Source organism: Dipteris shenzhenensis, chromosome 15 (assembly GCF_047967505.1).
Source record: "Dipteris shenzhenensis isolate YYH24624 ecotype China chromosome 15, Dip_SZ_1.0, whole genome shotgun sequence".
In the NCBI taxonomy this organism is placed as follows: domain Eukaryota; kingdom Viridiplantae; phylum Streptophyta; class Polypodiopsida; order Gleicheniales; family Dipteridaceae; genus Dipteris; species Dipteris shenzhenensis.
Window position 1 is genome coordinate 32,568,763 of NC_141610.1, and position 23,260 is coordinate 32,592,022.

Genomic DNA, 23,260 nt, shown 5'->3' on the forward strand with positions numbered 1-23,260 from the left:
TTGGAGGGGGGGAGGGGAGTCTCAGATATCGTCTCAACGATCAAAAGTGGCCTCTTATATTGGCAGACACCAGCAAAATCGACACCAAAAAAACTCCCACATGCAACAGAAACCGCAAGGTTTCACAAACACATTAACAAGGTGTGCTGAACCTCTAAACAGTGCAGTAAGCCTTGAGGAGGAGCTTTCCCATGCAACAACTGGTTTCATAGCAAGTGACCAGAAGCTCACCAGAAGCAAGGTAGAAGGTGAAAGATGCCACAAACATGGCTCAGTAAATTTGGACTTATCTGAAGCCTCCTTTGCTCAGACTAATGGGGCATTTACTGCTAGATATGCATAGGAGTTGCTGGAAGATGCACAATGTATATTTGACTCTTCATAGGAGGGAAATTCAAATGCAAGTCTTCATAATGTTGATGCACAACGTATATTTGACTCTTCATAGGAGGGAAATTCAAATGCAAGTCTACTGATTTACAGCAATTTCGAGTGGAAATGCTGGAGGAAGGACAACAACGTTCTGGATCTGTGCCTTATTCAATTAGCTATGCATAAAGGGTTTCTGACTGAATGGACAGACAAATGGATCAGACCTCCCCATGAAAATGGGAATAAGAAACACCTGACATCAAGCTGTTGGGGCATAGTGGCGGGAAAAATCAGCCATGGGCTGAAAATCAAGAGAGATGATCCAAATGCCAAGCTGCATCATAAAGCACTAAGTATCACACATCGATTGGTAAATCCATGCAACCTCATGGTTGAAAGCGAGATCGGGGGAAGGCCTACATTGTTGTTATGTCTATTTCAGGAAGGCCTCTGATATGGTTCCTACTGGAAGAGATGGAAAAATTCGAAGTATCATTGGAGCATATGCATGCCATGGCTAAATCTACGAGCGTATGCATTGCTGAGGTCAAGATGAACAGAAAGATATAAGAGTTCAACAAATCCAACTAGATTAGGTAAGGCTAAAATAGTTTTACCAAAAGGAAAATGCAAAAGACTTGGTAGGTAAAGCCTCCATAAAGATATAGCATTGTCCTAGAATAAATCAAGTAAATATGGTTGAGTGAGACGATCATAACACAATTATCAAACAATAGTGAGATCATGGGAAGCTAGTGCCTCAGTTAAAAGAGAACAGGAAGTCACTCACAGCAAAAAACAGCTCCTAGTTGACATAAGCTTCAAAGGATTCCTCGACACAGCAAGAAGATGCTTCTGTAGACTTCCAATCAACTGACAAAGTCCAATTTACAAAACAACCACCTACACCTATACCATGGTACTCTGTACAATCCATATTGTGCATTCGAAACAGCATGTTGGCACTAAAAGGAACATGCATGTAAGATAAGGAGGACCTTGAAGACACCCTTGTTACATCCCTGGCTAACAAGACCAGCCCTAAGGTTAGGGCAGACCCTAGAGGAAGTGGCAATTAGCCTACGGTGGAGGGCCTAAGGGTTAAGGTTAAGAAATACCATTTGGATTAGATGTCTAAGGGAATTAGCCTACGGTGGAGGGCCTAAGGGTTAAGGTTAAGAAATACCATTTGGCTTAGAGGTCTAAGGGGTAAAACGCATCAGGTTATATTTAGCCATGGCCTAGGCTATAGATTGGCACAAGGGCTTGGACCACAGACATTCAGAGATCAATACCGCAATTGTGGATCTTGGCCATAGGCATCGCAGGCTGCCATGCTAGTTTGATGCCCCTCCCTTCTGGAGCGGATATCCGTGGTATGAGACCTGGATGTCTCCTCGGAGAGGGTCACGTGATAGCTCTACGTGAGAAAGAGAGCTCTGTTGGAAGGTGAGTTTCAAATCGTGATTCGCGTAGTTCAATTCCTAGTCTCTAGTTCAGTGAGGATGATCATCATAGGTGGCTCAAAAAAGGAGTCATCTACGTGGTATCAAAGCAAGTGGAACGGACAAAGCTTTCTAGTTGTGAGTAGTTTTGTTTTTCTTGGTTGTTGAAGACTCTGCTTTGAAAGTAAAAGAAAGCAATCTTGTCGGTGTTAGAATCATTGAGAGTTCACGTGTATTATTACAGCAAAGAAATTTTTGCTTTCTCGGCTGCTGGCTAATCTCGGCATGCAAGCATCAGGAACGGATTTAAAACTGCTGAGCTGCAGTGGCAGATCCTGTAGGGGTTTTTGGAAGAGGAATTCCTCGAGGATTTAAAACCTCGATTCCGATAAATTTCACGCCACTAGCCTCAAGGTGGCAGTTGGGACAGATTTTGTTCAAAGGGTGTTTCTTCGTGGACCAAGGGACTGTGAGCTCTTCAATTCGTCCACCCATCTAACACTTTTGGCTAAGGGCTCAAGCAAAGAGCCTTGTTGTAATAGGATTCGTCCACCCATCTAACACTTTTGGCTAAGGGCTCAAGGAAAGAGCCTTGTTGTAATAGGTTGTGATTGTGGTGGACCACGGGTTGCACATGCTAACCTCTGCAGTCACACGAAGTCTGGATTCTACTGTGCAACTGTCTGCAATCACTGCACGGGCATTAATGCACGGAGCAGACAGTTTGTCAGAGTGGAGACTGGCCTGCGCATGCATACTTTGGGCTCTAAAATTTCTGTGCAGAATAACTGTTTGGCACAAACTGTGCATCGCGGGTGCTGGAATAGAGTTATTAAAGTCTACCTGAGGGCTGCCAGCCTTGCACATAGAGTTGATTGTGACATGCAGTCCGGAATCCAAAGCGATTCTCAATAGGTAACAAATATATTCAAGACAGATTGCAACTCTGCACAGCCTGTAATAAAATGTGGGCAGATCCAAACATGGGCTTTAGGACCGTATGGTAGAGATTTAGACAGTCTGGATCTATCTGACAGCTGTGTCTGTATAAGCTCGTGCAAGTCTTGGCAGGAAAAATTGGAGGCCACATGGGAATCAATTCCTACCCCTAAGAGCTTAAAAATGATTATATTGTACGGTTCAAAGAAGAATCTAAGAGGGAGAATCGAAGCCTTAAAGATTCTTAGGAATTGATCTTCGTATGGGCCCTGGTACTATGGAGTGTTGGAACATGAGCTTCGGATGAACCTAAGGTTGTGGGGGGTGTAATATCTCGTAGCTTGCAGCCATTGGCTCGTGGACATGGCGGGATACTGCATGGCAGTGCATGGCATCGAGAGACTTCCGTTTCTCGATGGTTACGGGATATATATCGGTGTGGAGGTGCTGGAGAGGTTCTTTTTGGCTCTCATAGCTGTCTCGAGGTTTCATTGCTGATATACACTCCGATGAGAGTCATGTCTCTGCTCACCGTCCTTTGGTAGTTATTATGGGCACCTGCTTGTAGGTGTTAGTAGAGCTTGTTGATTCGAGGTCTGTGGGAGATTTCTGGTGTCGCCAAGAATTATGTGAGGTTCGAGGTCCTTATGAGGGAGATTTCTTGCATAACTATTGGTGGGGCTCTTCGAGGACAATTGGGAGTTTTATCTGAATATGTGTCACGAGAGTATGCTCTTTTCCCTGGCCGAATAACCTTTTCGGCATTTAGCCATGGATGGTTGGAAGAAAGAGAAGCCTGAGAGCTCCATTCTGAAGTTTGACAGACGCAATTTTGCTGCATGGCAACCTTCAACTGGTCTGCATCTCATGCAGAAAGGCCTATTGAGCATTGTGTTAGAAACCAAAAAGAAGCCGAAGGGGACTGAACCAGACAAGGCGTTGATATGGAAGCAACAAAATGAAAGGGAAGTCGGAATATTAGGGAAAACTCTTGGCCAGGATTATTTTCACCACCTCGATGTCGGTAAGCTTCTTGCAGCAGAGCACTGGACATTTGTGTAAACACTCTTCAGACCTAAGATGAAACACTCGAAATCTTTTCTAAAGCAGGAACTATTCAGTTTTCAGATAGGTGAGTCAGAAATTCTGGGTGCATGACTCAATCGGCTGCAATCCTTGCTAAAACAAATGTCTGCATCAGGTCTAAAGTGGATGAAGACGACTCGAAGGCGATTTTTCTCTCAGCCATCTCACAAAGGTATCCCGAATTGATTCAAATCCTACGTGTGAGTTCAGATGACATGGAGTTCATTGATATTGTTGCACTTCTCTTGAGTGAAGAGAGGCGGTCCAGTATGACTCCATGAGTGGGAGAACCCGCATATGCAGTCACTAGCTGTAAGGATAAGAAACACACAGCAATCAGGTGTTCGTATTGTGGAAAAGAGGGTCACAGTAACAAATTCTTATAAGAAGGCCTTTCACTCGCATACTAATAGAGAAAAACCATGCATTGTTGACGAAGCTCCCCAAGGTGAAGAATTTGCTGGACTGACTATTGTAAATGAAGATCACTTGTGACACACTTTTTTTTTCTTTGGGGGGTTGAAATGGAGACACACACACATCGACTTTCCAATAGGTTGACCCAAAAGGAAATGAAAATTATTCCTACAAAAATAGCAAAGAAAATCATTGTGGAAAAAAGATCACAATTGGTTACCTTTTTTTACAAGTGGTGACTAGTCATCAACCAAATAGCTAAATCTTAGGGATTCTATAACATGAATTCTAGTACCTTTGTTATCTGAGGAGAAGATTAAATGGGCTAAATTAGATTTCACTTTGAGATCTCATTTTGAGTTAAAATGGCTAATGCATAAAGACTAGACATATGTGAGGTGAAATAGTTAAGTTTTCACCAAATGTATGCCAATACTATGTGCTTAAGTGTTGATCAAGTGCTATATACTCTAGTGACTTCCTTAGGGAAGGGAAGGAATATCTCCAAGTTATTGTCACAGGGTTGTCCTAGACAAGCTAAATAAGGATAGGAGGAGATAATTTGAATAGTTGTAGGGAGTGCCAAATTAATACATTTTAAATGCCTACTAGTTGAGCATTGGAATTGAACATTATGATTGACTAATGACATAGTTGCTAACTAAAGCTTGAATTTTACCAGGACGAAAGAGAAACTTCAGGCAGAAAGAAGATCACAAATAGTAATAGCAAATTTCACAATCAAAGAAGCTTGCAAAAGAGAATGAACATTATATTTGCAGAGGTAAGGTAACACACCTCGCTGATTGTAAGAATATACATAAGGATATGTAATCATCAAGACGGAATTTCCCACTTCGATTTGAATCAAAACTCTGAAATTTTGTTCAGCAAACATGATTTAAGAGGTCATCTCAAGCACTCATCTCAAAGAACACTTTCAAAATACCACAGAAGCAGCAGCGATCTTACAATATGCTCCTTTGCCCCTAAAGAGAGAAACATGTATACCTGACAAGCAGTGTAAAATGCAGGCTGATCAAGTGTGTACCCTGCATCCTTCAATGCCTACCCCAAGTTGCATAAAGATTTGTTAGTAGGATATCATGCCAAAACGTAAGCACAACATCAGATCATCTTAACATCCTCAACTTAAGTTTTCTTAACGTTTTATCTTTCAATCTTGAAGCAGCATTGAATGTTCACAGTTCATCCACTAAGACAACGATGACTTTTAAGTGTCCTTTATATGCTAACTTCATTGCAATATACACATGCAGCCTGACTCAGACAGATTCTTACACAACTAAATTCGTTCTTGTTATAAGGATCTATATCTCTATAATTCTGGGGATTCTCAGAGCACACAATGACTACATTAAGAAATTACAAGTTGCAAATATGATCATTACTAACATAATCATCTAACTAGAGGCATCCTACAACAAGAAAGAACAGATCCTTAAATCTCCAAAACCAACCCAAATTAAGAAGACCCTTCCACCTCGTACTTGGACTGATGCTTCCTCTAATGGGCATACTCCTACAGAGAATCTGGTATAGGCGTTGATTTGGCTGCATTGACTGAACGTCGTGTTCTTTTCCCAAAGATGAAGTAGCATTGTTATTACCTGGTCAACATGATGTATTGTGTCCTCAAGATCACTCCCTGGACCCTGAGGTTTGACATGCAATTTTGATTGCTCTTTTTTGTGAGATAGACTCTGTACATACCTGTAAATATGCTAGAACAAATAAAATGCTTGACTTTCAATGTGCAAGGTTTATGTGACTTTCAAGGGCTTATCTCAATATATTGCAGCGTGGAATAGTGGTTCTGCAAGAGCATAATCAGCATGTGTATGCAGGCCGGAAGGGGCACTTTGCTGGCTATGGCATTTTATATGCGAGAGAGCATTCTTTTTTTGGTGAAGTCGTTCTGGTGAAACGTGCCTTTCAGCCTGTTGTGGCTTTGAATGATCAGGCAGGTAGATGAATCATTATGCAACGTCTTGTAACAAGGGGGGATAATGCTCCAAAATCCTCACACCAGCCTGTTATGGCTTTGAATGATCAGGCAGGTAGATGGATCATTATGCAATGGCTTGTAACAAGGGGAGATAATGCTCCAAAATCCTCACACCATAGAGCATTGATTAGGGAGGCCATGCAATGGTATCCCTCGAGACAGTATGCTTTTATTTGTGGGGACTTTAATAATGCACCACAGCAAGGGGATAACATGTCTAGTCACACCCATATGCTCGCTTCTGAATGTCAACATTGAACTCAACTAATACTTCAGTTGAGTCTCGCTGACTAGTTGGAAAGAATCAAGGCCTATGCTTCCCAGCTATATATTTTAGCGCAATGCACAGTCTACTTATCGGGCATGATTGGATCGTTGGTATATGGTTAATGCACATCAGTATGATGCCCTTACTTGCCCATTGTGGGTGGACTATGCAATCCCACGTTCGGATCATGCTCCGCTTTGGCTAAGGCTATCTTTTCACGAGATGTAGAATGACAGCTGCCAGATAAAAGGCTCCTTATGTAAAGAAGAGTTATTTAAAGCACGATGTATATAAGGACATGATACGTGATGCTATTGCACCTCGTTGGGCACAGAGCCTGATTGATGTTGATTATGCATGGACAGGCTTTACAGCTCAAATGCAGTCTGTAATTCATGAGTAAGGGAAGAATTACAAGTGTGACTTAAAAGAGGTTGTCGCTAAGGCCGAAAACTCTTGTCAAAGTTTGACAAAAATTAGTCACATGAAGGATTTATCTCTGGCTGAGAGTGCATGTCTATGTCAGGCTAGGCATTTCTTACAATGCAATGACCATAGGAAAATTGCATGGAAAATTAAGGCTAGGCAAAGGGCCTTCCTCGATAAGGGATGTTCGTCTAAGGACCTTTTCAAAAGTTTGCACTATAAGAGACAATCTGAAAAACACTTACAGGGTTAAAACACCTGATGGTTATTGGACCTCCTCACAGGAACAGTTGGCCCAGGCTTTTCAATTAAGTATGAAAGAAACCCGCAAGCATAAGCTAGAAGCAGAAATACATCATGTGAACATGAGAGAAAAAGGCTCCTCAAAAAGAGCTAGGAAAAATCCATGGTGCAATACCAGACCTGATGTTCAGTTTGCGGTGTCACGGTTGAGAAAATATATGCATAGCCCAAAGATGCAATATTAAAAGCAGTTAAGTGTATATTCCATTATGTGCAAGGCAGATTGTCATACGGCGGATCGTTATTTTCTAAGGGGAGTGACTTGCAGTTACATGCTTACAATGTTACAGATTGGGCTGGACACTATGATACCTGGCAGTCAACCAGTGGCAATTGTTTCTTTCTCGAAACTCAATGCATTTCTCGGATGAGCGAGAAACAGTCTCCAAAGGCTACCTCCTTGCTTAGGAGATCGCTTGCAGATCTTCATGGCAAATTGGAGACACGAACTCCAATTCTCACTGAGACTCAGAGTGCTGATGCAGTAGCACAGATCCAGTGTTTTATGCTCGCACATTGAAATATGTTATCATTATGTCATAGAGAGGCTTCATGCAGGAGAGATCAGCTTGATCTACTGTCCAACACATCTAAATGTTGCAAATATTTTCACCAAGGTACTAACTAGAAGAGTTTGAAGCTTTCCTTTTCGTGATTGATATTGTCAGAACAGGGAGGTATATTGAAAATATTAAGGTAGTGTCAATGTATTGATAAGGTTAAAAGGTTTGGGGAATTTATTTCCTTATCAAAGCATTTCCCAGTTAGAGGTTGAGTTAGTAGGTATGTGTGCTCTTAACCATAGTCATTATTCATTATGTATCTGACGAATTCTCTACTTCAGCTCTCTAGCTCCTTGCAAACTCGCTTCCATTTTTTTCGAGGAGGGCAATTGTGCTTCATCTGTTGTTGAAGGACTGAGGGCTGCTACTGGTCCATAGCTGCTGGCTACCTCTAGAACTGAAGGAGCTGCTGTATCTAATGCTTCTCAAACTGCTGTGATGACTCCAGCTCGAGATGGAGGTGGAGCCTTTCCTTAAGCCGATGGTATGACTGCTGCAGCTGCGAGGGGGCTGCTACTAATGCTACTCCTACCCTTGCTACCCTGACTTCTCGTGGAATGAGGGCGAGTACTTCACTTTTACAGAGATGGGCTGATATCAGCCGACTGGCCCTGCTACACCGCATGCTGTGCAGCCATGTGGCAGGTCTAGATTGGCTGCCGACCTATCTGCTGACCTGTACCAATCCCTGCACTGCCCTACGCCTGTCCCAAACTCTGTGCAGGCTACCAGTGGTACAGCCTGTACTACTTTTGTATGGAACTGTTGTACTATTGCACCTGTTGCACAACCGTCCTGCTGCTATTCTATTGTCCTTCTGCTGTTGTGGGCTGCACAGAGGCCAGCAAGGCAGCCATGCCATGGGCTGACCACTCATGGGGTGATACTTGGCCAATGTGGAGTTGTAAAAAAAACCTAAGTTACATTTATGGCCTCCTTCTGCATTGTTTTTGAAGGCAAACCCTTGATTACTTTATTTGCCCACCTCTTTGGGCACAAAACCAAGAAGCACCAAAAAGAAACGACCTCATTGAGGGGGGTATTGATGCACCTCAGGCTTAATATGCATACCTCAGGCTTAAGCCTTAAGTTAAAGATTTTCCAGTTCAATCACCTTCACCAAAGAGCACTGCTCAATGACAACTTTGAGGTAGAAGTCAATGCATTCCTCAGTAAGCGATGAGCTTGCTTTCAGGAGACTAGAAATTACTCTGGCATTCCGTCCTGATTTGACAATATTGTGAGTCTTAAAATAGGAACATTGTTTTGATGCAAGCAGTAGGTTTGGTAATTCTTTTACATCACTAACCATCAGCTAAGAACAGTCATCTCAAATAGTGGGAAAATTCATGTCTTATGTTACTTCGCAACATGAATAATATGCCTCGTAGTATAGTTTAAAATATTCAAAATATTAAAAGAAATTTACAGTATGATCATTCTCTGCAAAGGCATAAATTTTGCTCACCAGGTAAACGTCATTTAAGCCAAGAAAGTTTCGATCCCTGACATGGACACACCCAAACATGCAAATCAGAACAAAATGACCCGAGGATTAAAAATAGAATTTAAAGCTCCTTTTTAATAGTGTTCCAAGTGGTGTACGCTCTCATAATGACCCTTATGCAAATTCCAAAAAGAGTAAGATTCATTTCAAATTGAAAGGAAGTCCAAGTGGAAAAAGTTTTAGGATCATTAACTATGCCAAGAAACTTCAACCTAGCAGCCACACATGGTTGAATTGTACCACATGTGAGTTATGCCTTAGTTTTTTAAAATATGTACAGGTGATCCAAAACACATTTTTGCATCATAACATTGCTCTCAATGGATAAAGAAAGAGAAAAACAACGATAGATAGAACCATATAATTAGTATATTTAACTTCATAAGACTAGAATATATCCAATCTTACAAATATAATTAGTATATCAGCTTTGCACATGCCATTGAATACCAGCAGACCACCACTGCCATTAAGGGATCCATAATATTTCACAAAGTTCTCAAACTTAGCTTCATATGTTTTATGAAATTCTAACCCTTCAAAACTTAATGGAAGAAATAATTTTCTACTTCCAGATGAAAAGGGAAGTGGGGACCAAAAAAGCCTTCCACCCAGTGCAGGCATTTTGGCTCAAACCAGTATTTGCAAATGGGGACCTGATAAACAGTAAAGGGAAAAAGGAAAAATATGAGAGGGTTTGTTTTAACATCTGCAAGAGATCAGAATGGTCTATGAGACGAGATAAATACATAATGTGATCAAAGAACCAAGAGAGAGATCAAGAGCTCCTAGTACAAAAAGTAACAAAAACATGACTTGCATCCTATTTGAAGTGCCGTATGACACAGAGGCCTCTTGATAGTAACCGTATCCTCCACATCTATAGCACATTACAGGACATCTAAGCGTTGGGCCTCTACCTTCTCTTCTCCGTCCTTCCCAAATTCCACCCCGTCAGTTTTGTGGATATTAAGCTCCATATGCATGCACCCCTTCGAGTTGGTGCTTAATAGGGTGGATAGTATGGCTAATGGTAGTAATATGAGGCAAAGGGCCAGTGGGTGAAAGGATTTGGAAAGAGGGGCCCTTAGGCAGCAAAGGTGGTGCCATAGCACGAGTTAGAGTTGGCTCAACCATGATGCCAAGGCCAGAATCGAAGATGGGGATTAGAGGTGATGTAGCTGTAGGGGTAGTCCACAAACTAGTCCTCCTACTAGAAACTATGGAAGAAGCCTCCAGAACCCTTTGAGACACCTACATTGTAAGGCATTGTGTCCCTAAATTTCATAGAATGTGCACATTGAAGTAGAAGTCAACATCTTACATTTTCTACGAGCACAAGTTTCTCTATACACCACAAACAATTACAAAAATTAGTCCCATGTTTCTCCATATAACACAAACAATTACAAGTGGCATATCAAACTTGTTTACATAGAGACATGGCATGCAATTTTGATTTCTTCTTAAAAGAAAGGCAAATATGTACCATACATTTGTAAATATCCAACGTAAAGGTCCACACAAGTTTCCTTCCAATCTAACCACATCTAAAAATGATTGATAGGAAATTGATTGTACCAAATGTCTGCAACATCCACGGAAAATGATGGCAAGATGTGCAAGAAACTCTCATTATCCACCACCTTATAGGCAGTCAGGAGCTTCCTAACATGTGCCTCTGCATCCCCATGTTGTTGACATTTGAACTTCAGAGTCTTCACATGGACTTACGTAGCTCTATAAGTCATCCTCTGAGGACCACCATTGTGGCTATGGAACCACCGCAACACCATTTTGCACCAAAGTGGTTACCACATGTGCTTGAGGTATTGGTTTCTCATGTAATCAATGAATTTCTTTTTTATTTTGTCCCCAGGAAAAGAACCATCTATTAGAAGCTTTGAGAAAATACAAATTCTACTATAATCCGCCTCTCAAGGTCTCAGCCCACTACTTGGCTTGACTACCGATGAGTGGCATTGTTTCTCTTTGCAGAAATTCCTTCTAGAAAGTCAGTTTCTGGGGAACTCGAACTCAGTTCTAGGTGTACAAACTCAGTTTGATCCTTTCGCTATTGCATCTACCTAGATGAATCCAGGAACATTCCCAAACTCATCATCTACTAAAAACACAACATAGTGCAGTTTCAATCTCACGATAGTCACTCATAAGATTGAAAACCATAAACTCCATCATGCATAGCAGGGACTAGCTACTATGACATCCCCACTGACGTCATCAGCACCCAACAGTGGGTGTAGACCATAGTATAAAAATATGCTCTCACACATACAAATCCACACACCCACACATACTTGAGCATCCATTTATACAAACTCTTCGTACTGAGTTTCTGTCGGCACTGCGGAGGTGAAGGGCAGACTCAGCCATGCCGAAGGCTAGCACTAAAGGAGAAGGCCAATCAAAAAGTAATCCAAAATCTCTTCGTTCAAGCTACAATTGCTTGATCCTTTCGCTATTGCATCATCCAATGTTATTGTGTATTTACCTCTGAATTCCATTTTTATTCTATCGTTCAAGCCAAATTATGATATTATGTCGTTCAAGCCAAATATGTAATCATTATGATATCCTTCTAGAGGTTGCCTTTCAGCTTGTCAGGATTGCTAGTTTTGTGGACCATGGAGCGGGCTTGCAGTGGTACTTAGACCTTGACCCTCTGCTCTTGGCCCTAGGATCTTGGAGGTTGTGGTTATATGGAGGTGCACCTATCAGGTGCTTGCAATGGGACCCAGGAGAGTGGGAGTGGATAGATCATGGGCACCCAGAGAGGGCGATTCCCTTCTTTCGTTTCACGGTTGGTAATACCAAGAGATTGCAGCTGAGCATTAGGGGTTGGATTCCCTCCAGAGCCCCCCACTGGGACAGCTTCTTCATCACCGCAGATTTGCGTAGGAATTTCTGGAGGAGGCTCTAGAAATCCCTCAGAAAAGAAAGATCACTCTTTTCATTTGGCTTTCTATTCATGGAGGGATTGCAGTGAACCAGTGGAGATCACGATTTGGGGCTGATCCCACTTGCTCTCGTTGTCATTTTGCAGAGGAGTCAGTGCGACATTGCCTTTGGGACTGCAGTCAGGCGAGGATTGTTTGTAAAGGGGTTGCTCAGATACTCAGCATTTTTCATACTTTCCCTTTCTTCATGACTTGGGGCTCGGTCGCATGGTTATCCCTTACTGGGCCCCAGGTGTTTTATGAGTGTGAGCCTTCTTCTTGGGCACTCTTGGTCCGCCGGCAGGTGATAGAGGCTTGCTCTCTTCAGGATGTACCACTTACTCCCTTCAGAGCTTCCCATGCTTCAGTGGACACCTCTTGGGAGATTTTGGCTAGCATTTCCTCTTGGCACATTTGGAGAGCCAGATGTACATAGGCATTGGATGGCACGCAGATACACCCATCACAGGTGTTCACAAGTATTTGGACTAACACGGTTCACACGTTGATAGCCACTTGGGCTAGCATGCAAGGCCCTTCACAGGCAGCCTCTTCTAGGAAGACTGTTTTTCTTCGAGTTTGGAGGGGTTCTCCCTTTTTCTTGGAGGGTTCTAATGGATTGAGATGGCACTATCAGCCACAATCCTTTCTTTTTGGCTCTTCAGCTTTTCATGCATTGCATGGTGTATCCCGTATGGAGCTTGCTCTAACGGTTTTCTTTAATACTTAATAGAAGTCTCTTTTTGCAAAATATATATATATATATAATCATTGACTTGAATGAGTGAGCGGCTCAGGAATTTTCATTTCAATATCCCATTATACTCTGTACTGATAAATTCCTCTGCCTAAAGTATACTCTACTAAGGATAAATTCCCCTGCCTGAGTATCTACCGGTAATCGTCCCATGCTCTTGAAGCCTCGTCTGGTAGTAGAAATTGTTTTCTAAAGTCTAGTTCAAAATCTCCCAGGTAACTGGAGCAACAATGTCTTTTTGCTGCTTAATCCACCACCTATCCACAGCTTCTATAAACATATGCGTGGCCTCTCGGATCATCATTACCTCATTATACGAACCTCACAAATGGCACACCCCTCGTCCCATTTATGAAGCCATGCTTCAGTGATGTCCAGATTTCTGTCCGCCATTTTGCCCGTGCATTTTTCTTCCCTAGAGGGTCTACTAGACAAGAGTGAATGGCTTTTCATAACTCCTATTGCCCCACATTTGCATGCAACTTTTGTGTGATTAAGTGCTGTAAGGCATACTCCAAATCCCTGATTCTGACACTTAATGAGCTATGCTCACGTGCCATGGTGTGCTATACATGCTGTATTAGCCGAACACTAGATATTACAGGGTTCACATGAGGTATCATCCTCTACCTCCACTTCTAAATGGTTATCCCTTTCCATATCCAATCTAAGTCTAACCTTGTCTTGTATTGGTTTGTTTGGTTTCAGGGCTTTTTAAAAAAAATTAAATAAAACCCAAAAAAACTGATCTGATTTTTCCTATACTAGGGAGCCCACTGCAAATTTTAAGAGCTGAAAACACCCATTTTTAGAATACACTAAAAAGTAATACCCTTCATATACTAGCAAAGTAACTGCAGTTCAAAATTATGCAAACACTTAAGACTGCAACTTGAGAACTTAAGGAGTTCCAAAATTTTAACAAACTGAATTTAAGAGGGAATAAGAAAGCTCCCTGGTCCCAATTTCTCCTGCAAAATCTCAGTAGTTTTTTTCCTTCTCTACTTGTTGTCGATTGGCAATTTCTCCTTCAATTTGTACATGTTACTCTTCAAGCTCTTAATAGAAGGTCTGAAGTCTGAACTGACAAGGACTATGAAGATTAATTCCCCACATCAACCCTTCATTCATGACCTGCCTAATGTAGCACCTTGTTGTAGATGCTTAGTTGAGGGTGCAGATCATTGGATAGATCTCCACCTACTGTAATTTCTGCCCATCTCTACACAACTTTCACAACTATTCTCAGCGATGGAAAAAAACAACAATCCAATTCACCTTATTCTCTCAGCAATTCTCACTAGCAACAAGGTCCCTTCTAATACCTTGTCAGACCAGTTTTTGCATCCCCTGAAATCCCCTCTCAGATGCAGTACCTTATACAACGTCTGACTATTGATCCCTCCAAAACCAGTGCATCGCCTCTAAATGGATCACCGCAACCGACCTTGATAAAATCACAGCGCACTGCTCCGCTCAATCTCCACAATTACAATTTTCGAATCCACAACTATTAACAATTACGCTCCCATGACCAACTGTGTCATAGACGCACATCTGCTCACGAAAGAAAGTCTCCAGAAAAAACAAAATTCTTGAGATCAAAGTTGATACATTTAACCTCTGTCGTCCAATCAATGTTATGTCTATAGTAGGTGGCAAAGCATCTTTTAGACATTTATAGATGCTACATTCAAGGAAGACATCGATGTACTTAAGAAATGAGACTCTGAAGTACTTTAAAGAAATTGTTGGGGTGAGTACGCTTGTGGGAATGTGGCAGTTTGCATGGCTGTGCATGTAGGCCTTCTTGGAGAGAACGTCGACTGTATCACGTGGAGTGTTTGGTGGATTATGCTCCGAGTTTGTGGCGCCAGCTTCTCAGCTGTCTTCTGCTGATTCCCTGTGATTCCTGCCCGTAATCATATCGGCTGCTACTTGCTTCTACACAGGCATCTACTTTATGGCTCAGTGTTGTCGTATGTCCCTACATTGTTTTCACGAAGTAACTCCAACAAGAGCCATAGGAATGAGGAGATTTGTCTAGGATTTCATTGTACTTCTCCCACGCAATATAATATAGATTTCAATTTCCAAACTGCCAATTCTTTCCTGTAATCTCGTATTCTTGGCATTTCTCTAACATTTTATGTGACTAGTATACAAGTTTAATCCAACATTTATTAGGCACAGCATATAGAATGTTTGCAAAAGCAATCAGCCTTCAATTGCAACCCTACCTCTCTGAGTTAATTCATAATACACAGACATGATTTTTGCATGGATGTAGCTTTTTACATTTAAAAATTTACACAGACATAATTTTTGCATGGATGTAGCTTCTTTTATAACATTTTTTCCTTTTGGGAGGCCTTGGAATGGGCTAGGAAACACATTGTTGTACTTCTTCTAGATTTTAAGAAATCCTTGATAGAGTTGACTGGGGCTTCTTGGAAGGTACTTTCCTTCATCTTGGCTTCTCGGACTCTTGGATAAGAGGAGTTTCAACACTAGGAATGGGCCAGGAATGGCCAACGCATTGTTGTACTTCTTCCAGAATTTGAGAAATCCTATGACAGAGTTGGTTGGGGCTCTTGGAAGTGTACTTTCTCGGACTCTTGGATTAGAGGAGTTTCAACACTTTATAGATCATCCTATAGCCAGGTTCTTAATGGGAGAGTCAGATGAGACAAACTTCAAATTTCTATTTGGGAAGGATGTCCCCTTGCTCCTCTTCTCTATTTATTTCTGGCTGAGGCAATGAGTCTGTTTCTCAGATCGCAGTCAGAGACTATTGACCTGAGACTCGCCATCCCATAGGATGAGGAGTTGGTAGACCATGACCTGGCTAATGATATGGCAGTTTATTTGGATGTCTCACCATAGACTACGTCTTTCAGGTTGGTCCTGGATACTTTTTTGTCTTGGAATAAGAGCTGACATTAACTAGCATAAGTTCAATGGATTCAGTATTTTTTCAAGAAAGAGACTTCTATTAAGTACGAAAAAAACACACAAGGGCAAGCTCAAAGCGAAAATACATCATGCATGGCATGAACAAAAAGACCACCCAGAGCAGGTCCAACGAAAATCTCGGTACAAACTGGAAAGAAAACAAGGAAGAGGCTGAAAGTGCCACCTCAATCCTGCTATACTCTGAGAAGAAGGAAGATCCCCTCCATTCTGTTTTGATGGGAAACTTCTGATGGGGCACAACTTCTAACAAGAGGAAAAAATTTATGTTGTAGAGTATTCGCTACATATGTAATGCTTGAGAGGAATTTCTTTTAGTATAGAGTATGTTTCACATCATATGCTTTGTCTAAAGAGTATCGAGGGTTGGCAACAACTCTCACCGTTGGAGAACAAACAAGGCCACTCACATTCCAGAGGTTGCGTTTGTTGTTGCTTCATGAAGAAGCTCAGATGAAGCTATAGTATGATGACGATGGCGACAAGAAGGTTCTAATAGCGAATAGAAAGGGTAGAAAAGGAAGCCACAGAAAAAAAGGAGGCCAAAGGTGACGACATGGACACTCCTAACAGTGAGAACAAGAAGAAGAGGAAGAATCCTACTACAAACAGTATGTAAAAATGGCCTTGTACTCCTTACAGGGATTAGTGAGATTGAAAACCTGCAGACTTAATATGTCAAGTTCATTTCAATTCTCACCCATGTTGAACCCATCGTACTACGGGATTGGATAAAACAAGTATGGGCCGAGATAACAATATTGTTGTACCAGGGAGTGGGTGGGTGGCCTCAGATGAAGTGAGATGGGAGGATGAAAACCCCTTTAATAAGTATGGGCCGAGATAAACAAGACTGCTGTACCAAGGATTGGGCGGGTGGCCTGTGAAGGAGTGATATTCTAACGAGTATGGGCCGTGAAAAAGACTGTTGTAGTAGGGACTAGGTGGGTGGAGGTGAAAAGACCAATAGGTCACATTATAGATGAACCCTCAACGGGTGAAAAAGGACCTAGGATAAGAAAGCCTCCTCACAGCCTGAATCCAAGTATTGCCGAAATTCGAAATATATTTGAGCGGGAGAAATCTGAAGACGCCAAAAATAATCCCAAGTCACAAGCACCCATGAAGGAAGAGTATGACAACATCGTACAAAACAAAACTTGACGGTTGGTATATCTATCATCAAGTAAAACTTACATTGGCAATAAATAAGTCTACCATATTCAAGCCAAGATTGATGGAAATATTAAAAATATGAAACCATATTGGTTGTTTTGCTTTGTTTTGAGAACCGGCTTTGATTCATAGTCAAATACATTACAATCAGGTTGATTCATAGCCCTTGCAACACATAATCAATGGTAATCTAAAAGAGGAGATCAAGTCTAAGGTCAAAAGAAGGAGAAAGCGTCAACAAGTTCAAAAAGGCTTTGTTTGGATCAAAGCAGCACTTCATCCACTTAGCATTCAAAGATCTAATTTTCCATGACAATTGAGGTAATATAGTTCTTATTATAATAGGTTGATGATTTAATCATGACAAGAAACAATGAGATACAAAATGAAAACAAGCCAAGGAGAACTTGAATAAAGCCTTTGATACGAAACCTATTGGGCATATGCGCTATTATTTGGGTATGACATTAGGAGAGACAATACTAATGAGAGATTGAGAGGGAGAGAGATTTGGAGTAGGGAGTGAAGGAGACACACTCACCGTAGTCACACACCAGTGGGTGGGGATAAAACAATAAGTGGTACCTCCCCAAGTACACACACTAGTATATATCTATGGATAAGACTAGGGCCACTAAGTATCTAAGTACAATGTGTACTTAGTGTACTTAGTAGTACTAGAATAAAACTGTTACAAGGGTGGCCAGTGCCTTTACCCCAACAACCTCCCACTTAAAGGCAGTGTGCCCATAAGAGAGAGTAAAGAAAAAACAGCAATATACATCATCATGTACAAGACCAATTGGTCTGCTTATCCTATACCCATAAGCCGTCTGCAGTGTGCAAACCGCTCAGCAGCCAATCCTTTGGTCAACAGATCTGCTGGATTGTCATCAGTGTGAACTTTCACAAGCTGAAGTTGCTTGTTCTCAAGCACCTCCCTGATAAAATGATACTTCACGTCGATGTGCTTCGTCTTTGCATGAAAAACAGGATTTCGTGCCAACTGTATGGCACTCTGACTGTCACAATGCAACAATGGAGTATCACTAGAGTAGCCCAAATCTGCCACTAGCCGAGATAGCCATATAGCTTCCTTGCACGCCTCAGTGGCTGCAATATATTCAGCTTCTGTAGTAGACAATGCAACGCATTGCTGCATTCTAGATACCCACGACACTGCACCTCCAGTGAAAGTGAAAACGTATCCGGTAGTAGACTTCCGGGTATCAGGGTGACCGGCATAATCAGAGTCTGTATAACCTTGCACTTTTGCATCTTGACTGCCGAAACATATACACAAGTCCTGTGTACCCTTCAGGTATCTCATGACACCTTTTACTGCATTCCAATGCTTTTTGCCAGGTTTAGCCATGTATCTGCTAACCACTCCCACTGCAAACGCAATATCGGGCCTGGTTGCAACCATAGCATACATGAGACTGCCACATGCTGATGCATACGGAATATTTGACATCTCAGCTTTTTCAGCATCTGTCTGAGGGCTGTCCAAAGCACTGATTTTCACATAAGGAGGCAATGGAGTACCAATACTCTTCCCCCCCTCCATGTGAAATCTCTGCAAGACCTTGCCAATATATTCCTTCTGAGACAAGTATAGCAACCGCTTTTCCCTATCCCGAAATATCCGCATACCCAATATATGGTTGGCATCACCAAGATCTTTCATATCAAAGGTCTGGTGCAATCTCTTTTTCAAGGCATTCATCTCATTATGAGATTTTCCAGCAATTAACATGTCATCCACATACAAAATGAGGATAAGTAAACTGCCATCTGAAGCTTTCTTGGTATACAAGCAGTGATCAATGTCACTTCTCCTGTAACCCTGGGTTCGCATGAATGTATCAAACTTATGATACCATTCCCTGGGTGCCTGCTTTAGACCATAAAGACTTTTCTTTAGTTTGCATACAAGCTTCTCTTTGCCCTTCACTGTAAAACCCTCTGGCTGCTGCATAAAAATTTCCTCATGTAAATCACCATGAAGAAATGCTGTCTTGACATCCATTTGGACCAAGTCCATATCTGCATGTGCAACCAATGCTAATACAGTTCTGAGTGTTGTCATCTTAACAACAGGAGAGAATATCTCGTCAAAGTCAACACCATATTCCTGCTTGAACCCCTTGGCAACCAGTCTGGCTTTATGCCTTGGCTTTTCACCAGGTGTGACCTTAAGTCGATAAACCCATTTGCATGGCAGTACCTTCTTACCAGTAGGCAAGGATACCAATTCCCAAGTGCCATTCTTGTGAAGGCTGTCCATTTCAGCCTTCATAGCAAGATCCCATTGAACCTTGTCTGCCCTCTGCCTAGCCTCTCTGTAGCATGAAGGCTCTCCACAATCAGTGAGCATCAAATAATCAATGCATGGAACAAATCTTTCTGGCTGCCGCGTCGGTCTAGTTGACCTTCTAACCCAATGACCATCGTCTTGAGCTGGCTGTCCAGCCGGTTCATCACCCAGATAAGGTGGCTGTCCCATGTCTCCTGGCTGCATTTGCATGTCAGGAAGATCACCTAACTGTGCTTCATCCATTGGGATGTCTTCTGCCATACCTGGCTGTCCATTAGGACCTGCTGCAGCATCATTTAATGGCTGGTTATGCTGCTGTTGTGGCTGATTTATAGCCTGTTCGTGTTGCCCATGATGCCTGTTATCATCAATAGTTACTTTTAAAGGTCCCTGCTGTACAACAGGTTCCTTGAACATGATGGTTTCATCAAACACGACATCATTGCTGCGTATAAGTTTTCTGTTCTTGGGATCCCAAATCCTGTAGCCCATCTCACCTTTGTCACCGTAACCTAGGAATATGCATTTAAGAGACTTTGGATCCAGTTTAGTTCTGTCCTCCCTGCGTAGATGCACATACGCGACACAACCAAAGACCCGTAGGTGTTTGTAAGACGGAGGCTTACCCGTCCATGCCTGTTCAGGCACACCGCCACATAGTTTCTTGTTTGGTGACCTGTTAATAAGGTGCACAGCTGTCTTTACAGCTTCAGCCCAAAATGTGTGGGGCAATGCAGCATGTGACAACATGGATCTGACTTTCTCTTGAATGGTCCTGAACATTTTTTCAGCTGTACCATTCTGTGGAGGATCATATGGTGCAGACAACACCCTTTGAATACCCTTTGCCTCACAGAATTCTTGAAATTCTTTGGACAAATACTCTCCACCATTGTCAGATCGTAAGGCTTTCAGTTTTTTGCCTGTCTCATTTTCGACCAGTGCAACAAACTTAGTGAAAGCCTTGAACGTATCACTCTTCTTTCTGAGAGTGTAAACCCACACTTTGCGGGTGGCGTCATCTATGAATGACAGTATGTACTTTGAACCTCCTAAAGAGAGTGTAGCCATCTCACACACATCTGTATGTACTAGCTCCAAGAGCTGTAATTTCTGATCTGACCTTCTCTTATGAGGTATTTGTACTTGACGACCGTAGAGACAAAATTCACATTTCTTTAAATCTGAATATTTTAGACTCGGCAAGTAACCAAAATGAGCCAATTGCTCCATTCCCTTAATACTCATATGGCCAAGCCGGCTATGCCACAATGAAATCTTTGGCAGCTCGGTGGCATTTACATCAGAATGCGGACAATATCCAGCATGAAGTGAGTACAAAGTATCAACCTTAGGACCCCTGGCAATAGCCATTGCCCCTTTGCTGTTTTCCATTTCTGACTGCCAAAGGTGGTATGATAACCATCGTCATCCAACAACCCTGTGGAAATCAAGTTTTTCTTCACCTCAGGAACATGCCTGACCCCTTTGAGCATTAACTGCTGGCCATTTTCAAGAACAAGCCTGACATCACCTATGCCAATGATAGAACATGCATGGTTATCACCAAGAAAGACAACTCCCTTTTGCCCTCCTGCATATCTGACAAACAGATTTCTGTAGGATGTCACATGAAAGGAAGCACCTGAATCTATAATCCAGGAAAACATATCTGATCCATCACCAGCATGAAGTGTATGAGCCTCCAGTGAAGAGGTGAAACATATCTCATGTCCACTGTCACTGTCACTAACATAAGTAACATTCAGCTCCTCTTTTTCTTTGCCCTTAGACTTGCCTTGAGCCTTGCCTTCTTTGGCTCTCTGGTCATTCTTCTTTTGAAAACACTTTTTCTCAATATGTCCCTTCTTGCCACAATAGTTGCATACAAGATCACTCTTAGAGCGGGACTTGCTCCTCTCTCTTTCTTTGTCTTTTCCACGTGTTTTGGACCTGCTGCGTGCATTCAAAGCATTTGACTTCCCAATAGCATTGTTCTTTCTGTTCATCTCTTCCTGTAGAAGAGCACTCTCCACATCTGCAAATAACAGAATGGCTTTTGAGTTGCTGGTAGAAGTCCTGAATGTGTCCCATGACTCAGGTAGAGAACATAGGATGAGTGTAGCTTTCAGCTCATCATCGAGCTTCAACCCCTGGTTGATCACCTGGCTGAATATGCTGTTAAACTCAATAATATGAGTGGACATAGCTGTCCCCTCCTTCATTTGAAGACCAACAAGCTTTTTTAGCCAGTAAGCTTTTCCCGTGGCGCTTTTCTTGGCATAAGTATCCTCAAGACGTTGCCACATCTTCCACGCAGTAGGTTCATCCCTGATGCCTACAACCAGTGAATCAACAACTGTAAGCATAATGGTCGACCTGGCCAAGCCGTCCATCTTCTCCCACTGCTCATCAGTAACGTTGGGGGGCTTAACACCCTTCTCCTTTATAGGCTTGTACTGGTCCTTCTGCATCAGCACATTGTAGCATTGTGTCCTCCATATGTCGTAATTTTTAGCTCCTTCGAGCTTCTTTATCTGAAACAAGGACGACACGTCGCTACCGGAACTCATAGTAAAGAAAGTAGACTCCCTGTAGGTGTGCAATTAAGCACTAGTCACTCCAAGAAAAAATTCTCCCGCAGCGGAAGTACGATCAAAAGTGAACTTGGTACTGTTTCAGTGGCATAAAACCAACTGAAAAACTTACTGTTTCAGTGGCATAAAACCAACTGAAAGTCTTTCTCCCACTTGCTGCAGAAACAGTGACTTTTTGACAGTCAAATTTGGTCAAACTTGCTGTTTGACAGTCCAGGACTGTCAAGAAACAGTGAATCTCTGATTTTGGATGAAAATCTCTGATTTTAGACCTCCATATGCTCCAGAAACTTCCCCCCCAACTGAATTTACAGTTTGGAAGTAAGGTGGCTCAAAAGCCCTTTGAATGCATGAAGAAAATCAGGGATGTGACCTCCAATTTGAAAAGATTGACCTTTGACCAAACACTGTAAGTCAAATTTGCACTTTCAAAGCATAGTAGTGCTCCACAAGATAGCCTGATGCATGTAGAGTGCTCCCACTTGACAAATTGCCGGTCAGGCTACAAAAGCCCCAAATTTGACTAAAGTCAAACTTGGTCAAAAATCGACCAAATCTGTACCAAATGTGATTGTACTTTCAGCAACAAGCTAAAGCATTTGTCACAAGCATAATAGCATCAAAAGCCCCTTGAATTGGCAGCACATTCCGTGCATTGACACAGTAAATGGCATCAACTGCTACTGCTCACACAAGGCGTTTGACTGCAAATCCATTGAGTTGCATCCAACAAAGCATACACTGCAAGTATCAAGTACAGATCTGTCCAATGCATACTCTCAGTGCCACCACTGTGTACAATCACTGGCCAAGTGATAAGACCTGTCTCAACACTGTTTGCGGCATAATGCCTCAGTGCGAGTGTAAGCCCTGCCCCAAGTAGAACACCTTGCGTACCTTTGCACGGTACCCTGCCTGTTGGCTGTACTTGTACGGTGTACTTGCTGCTGTACTATGCACTCAAAACAGTACCTTCGAAATGTTGACAGAGAACTTGTTCCTACTTCGATTGGAGTGCACGCAGCCCTTGCTAGATATCTTCAGCACATTTTTCAGGGCAAGTACAGAAGTTGGATTTCGATGCTGGATTCCACGAAGAGGAGGAGCTGGGCCAGTCGTCTGTCT

General features: G+C 42.2%; 1 protein-coding gene across 1 annotated transcript in view; it reads right to left on the reverse strand.

Moving 5' to 3' along the window:
* Positions 1-23,260, reverse strand: part of LOC147893699 (uncharacterized) — a 105,108-nt gene that overhangs the window by 6,661 nt on the left and 75,187 nt on the right. The window contains exons 6-8 of the mRNA XM_087386226.1: positions 9,317-9,353; positions 5,271-5,327; positions 5,058-5,134 (exon numbers count right to left, since the gene is read on the reverse strand). Coding sequence (XP_087242352.1) covers positions 5,058-5,134; positions 5,271-5,327; positions 9,317-9,353 — 171 coding nt within the window. The remainder of the gene's footprint in view (positions 1-5,057; positions 5,135-5,270; positions 5,328-9,316; positions 9,354-23,260) is intronic.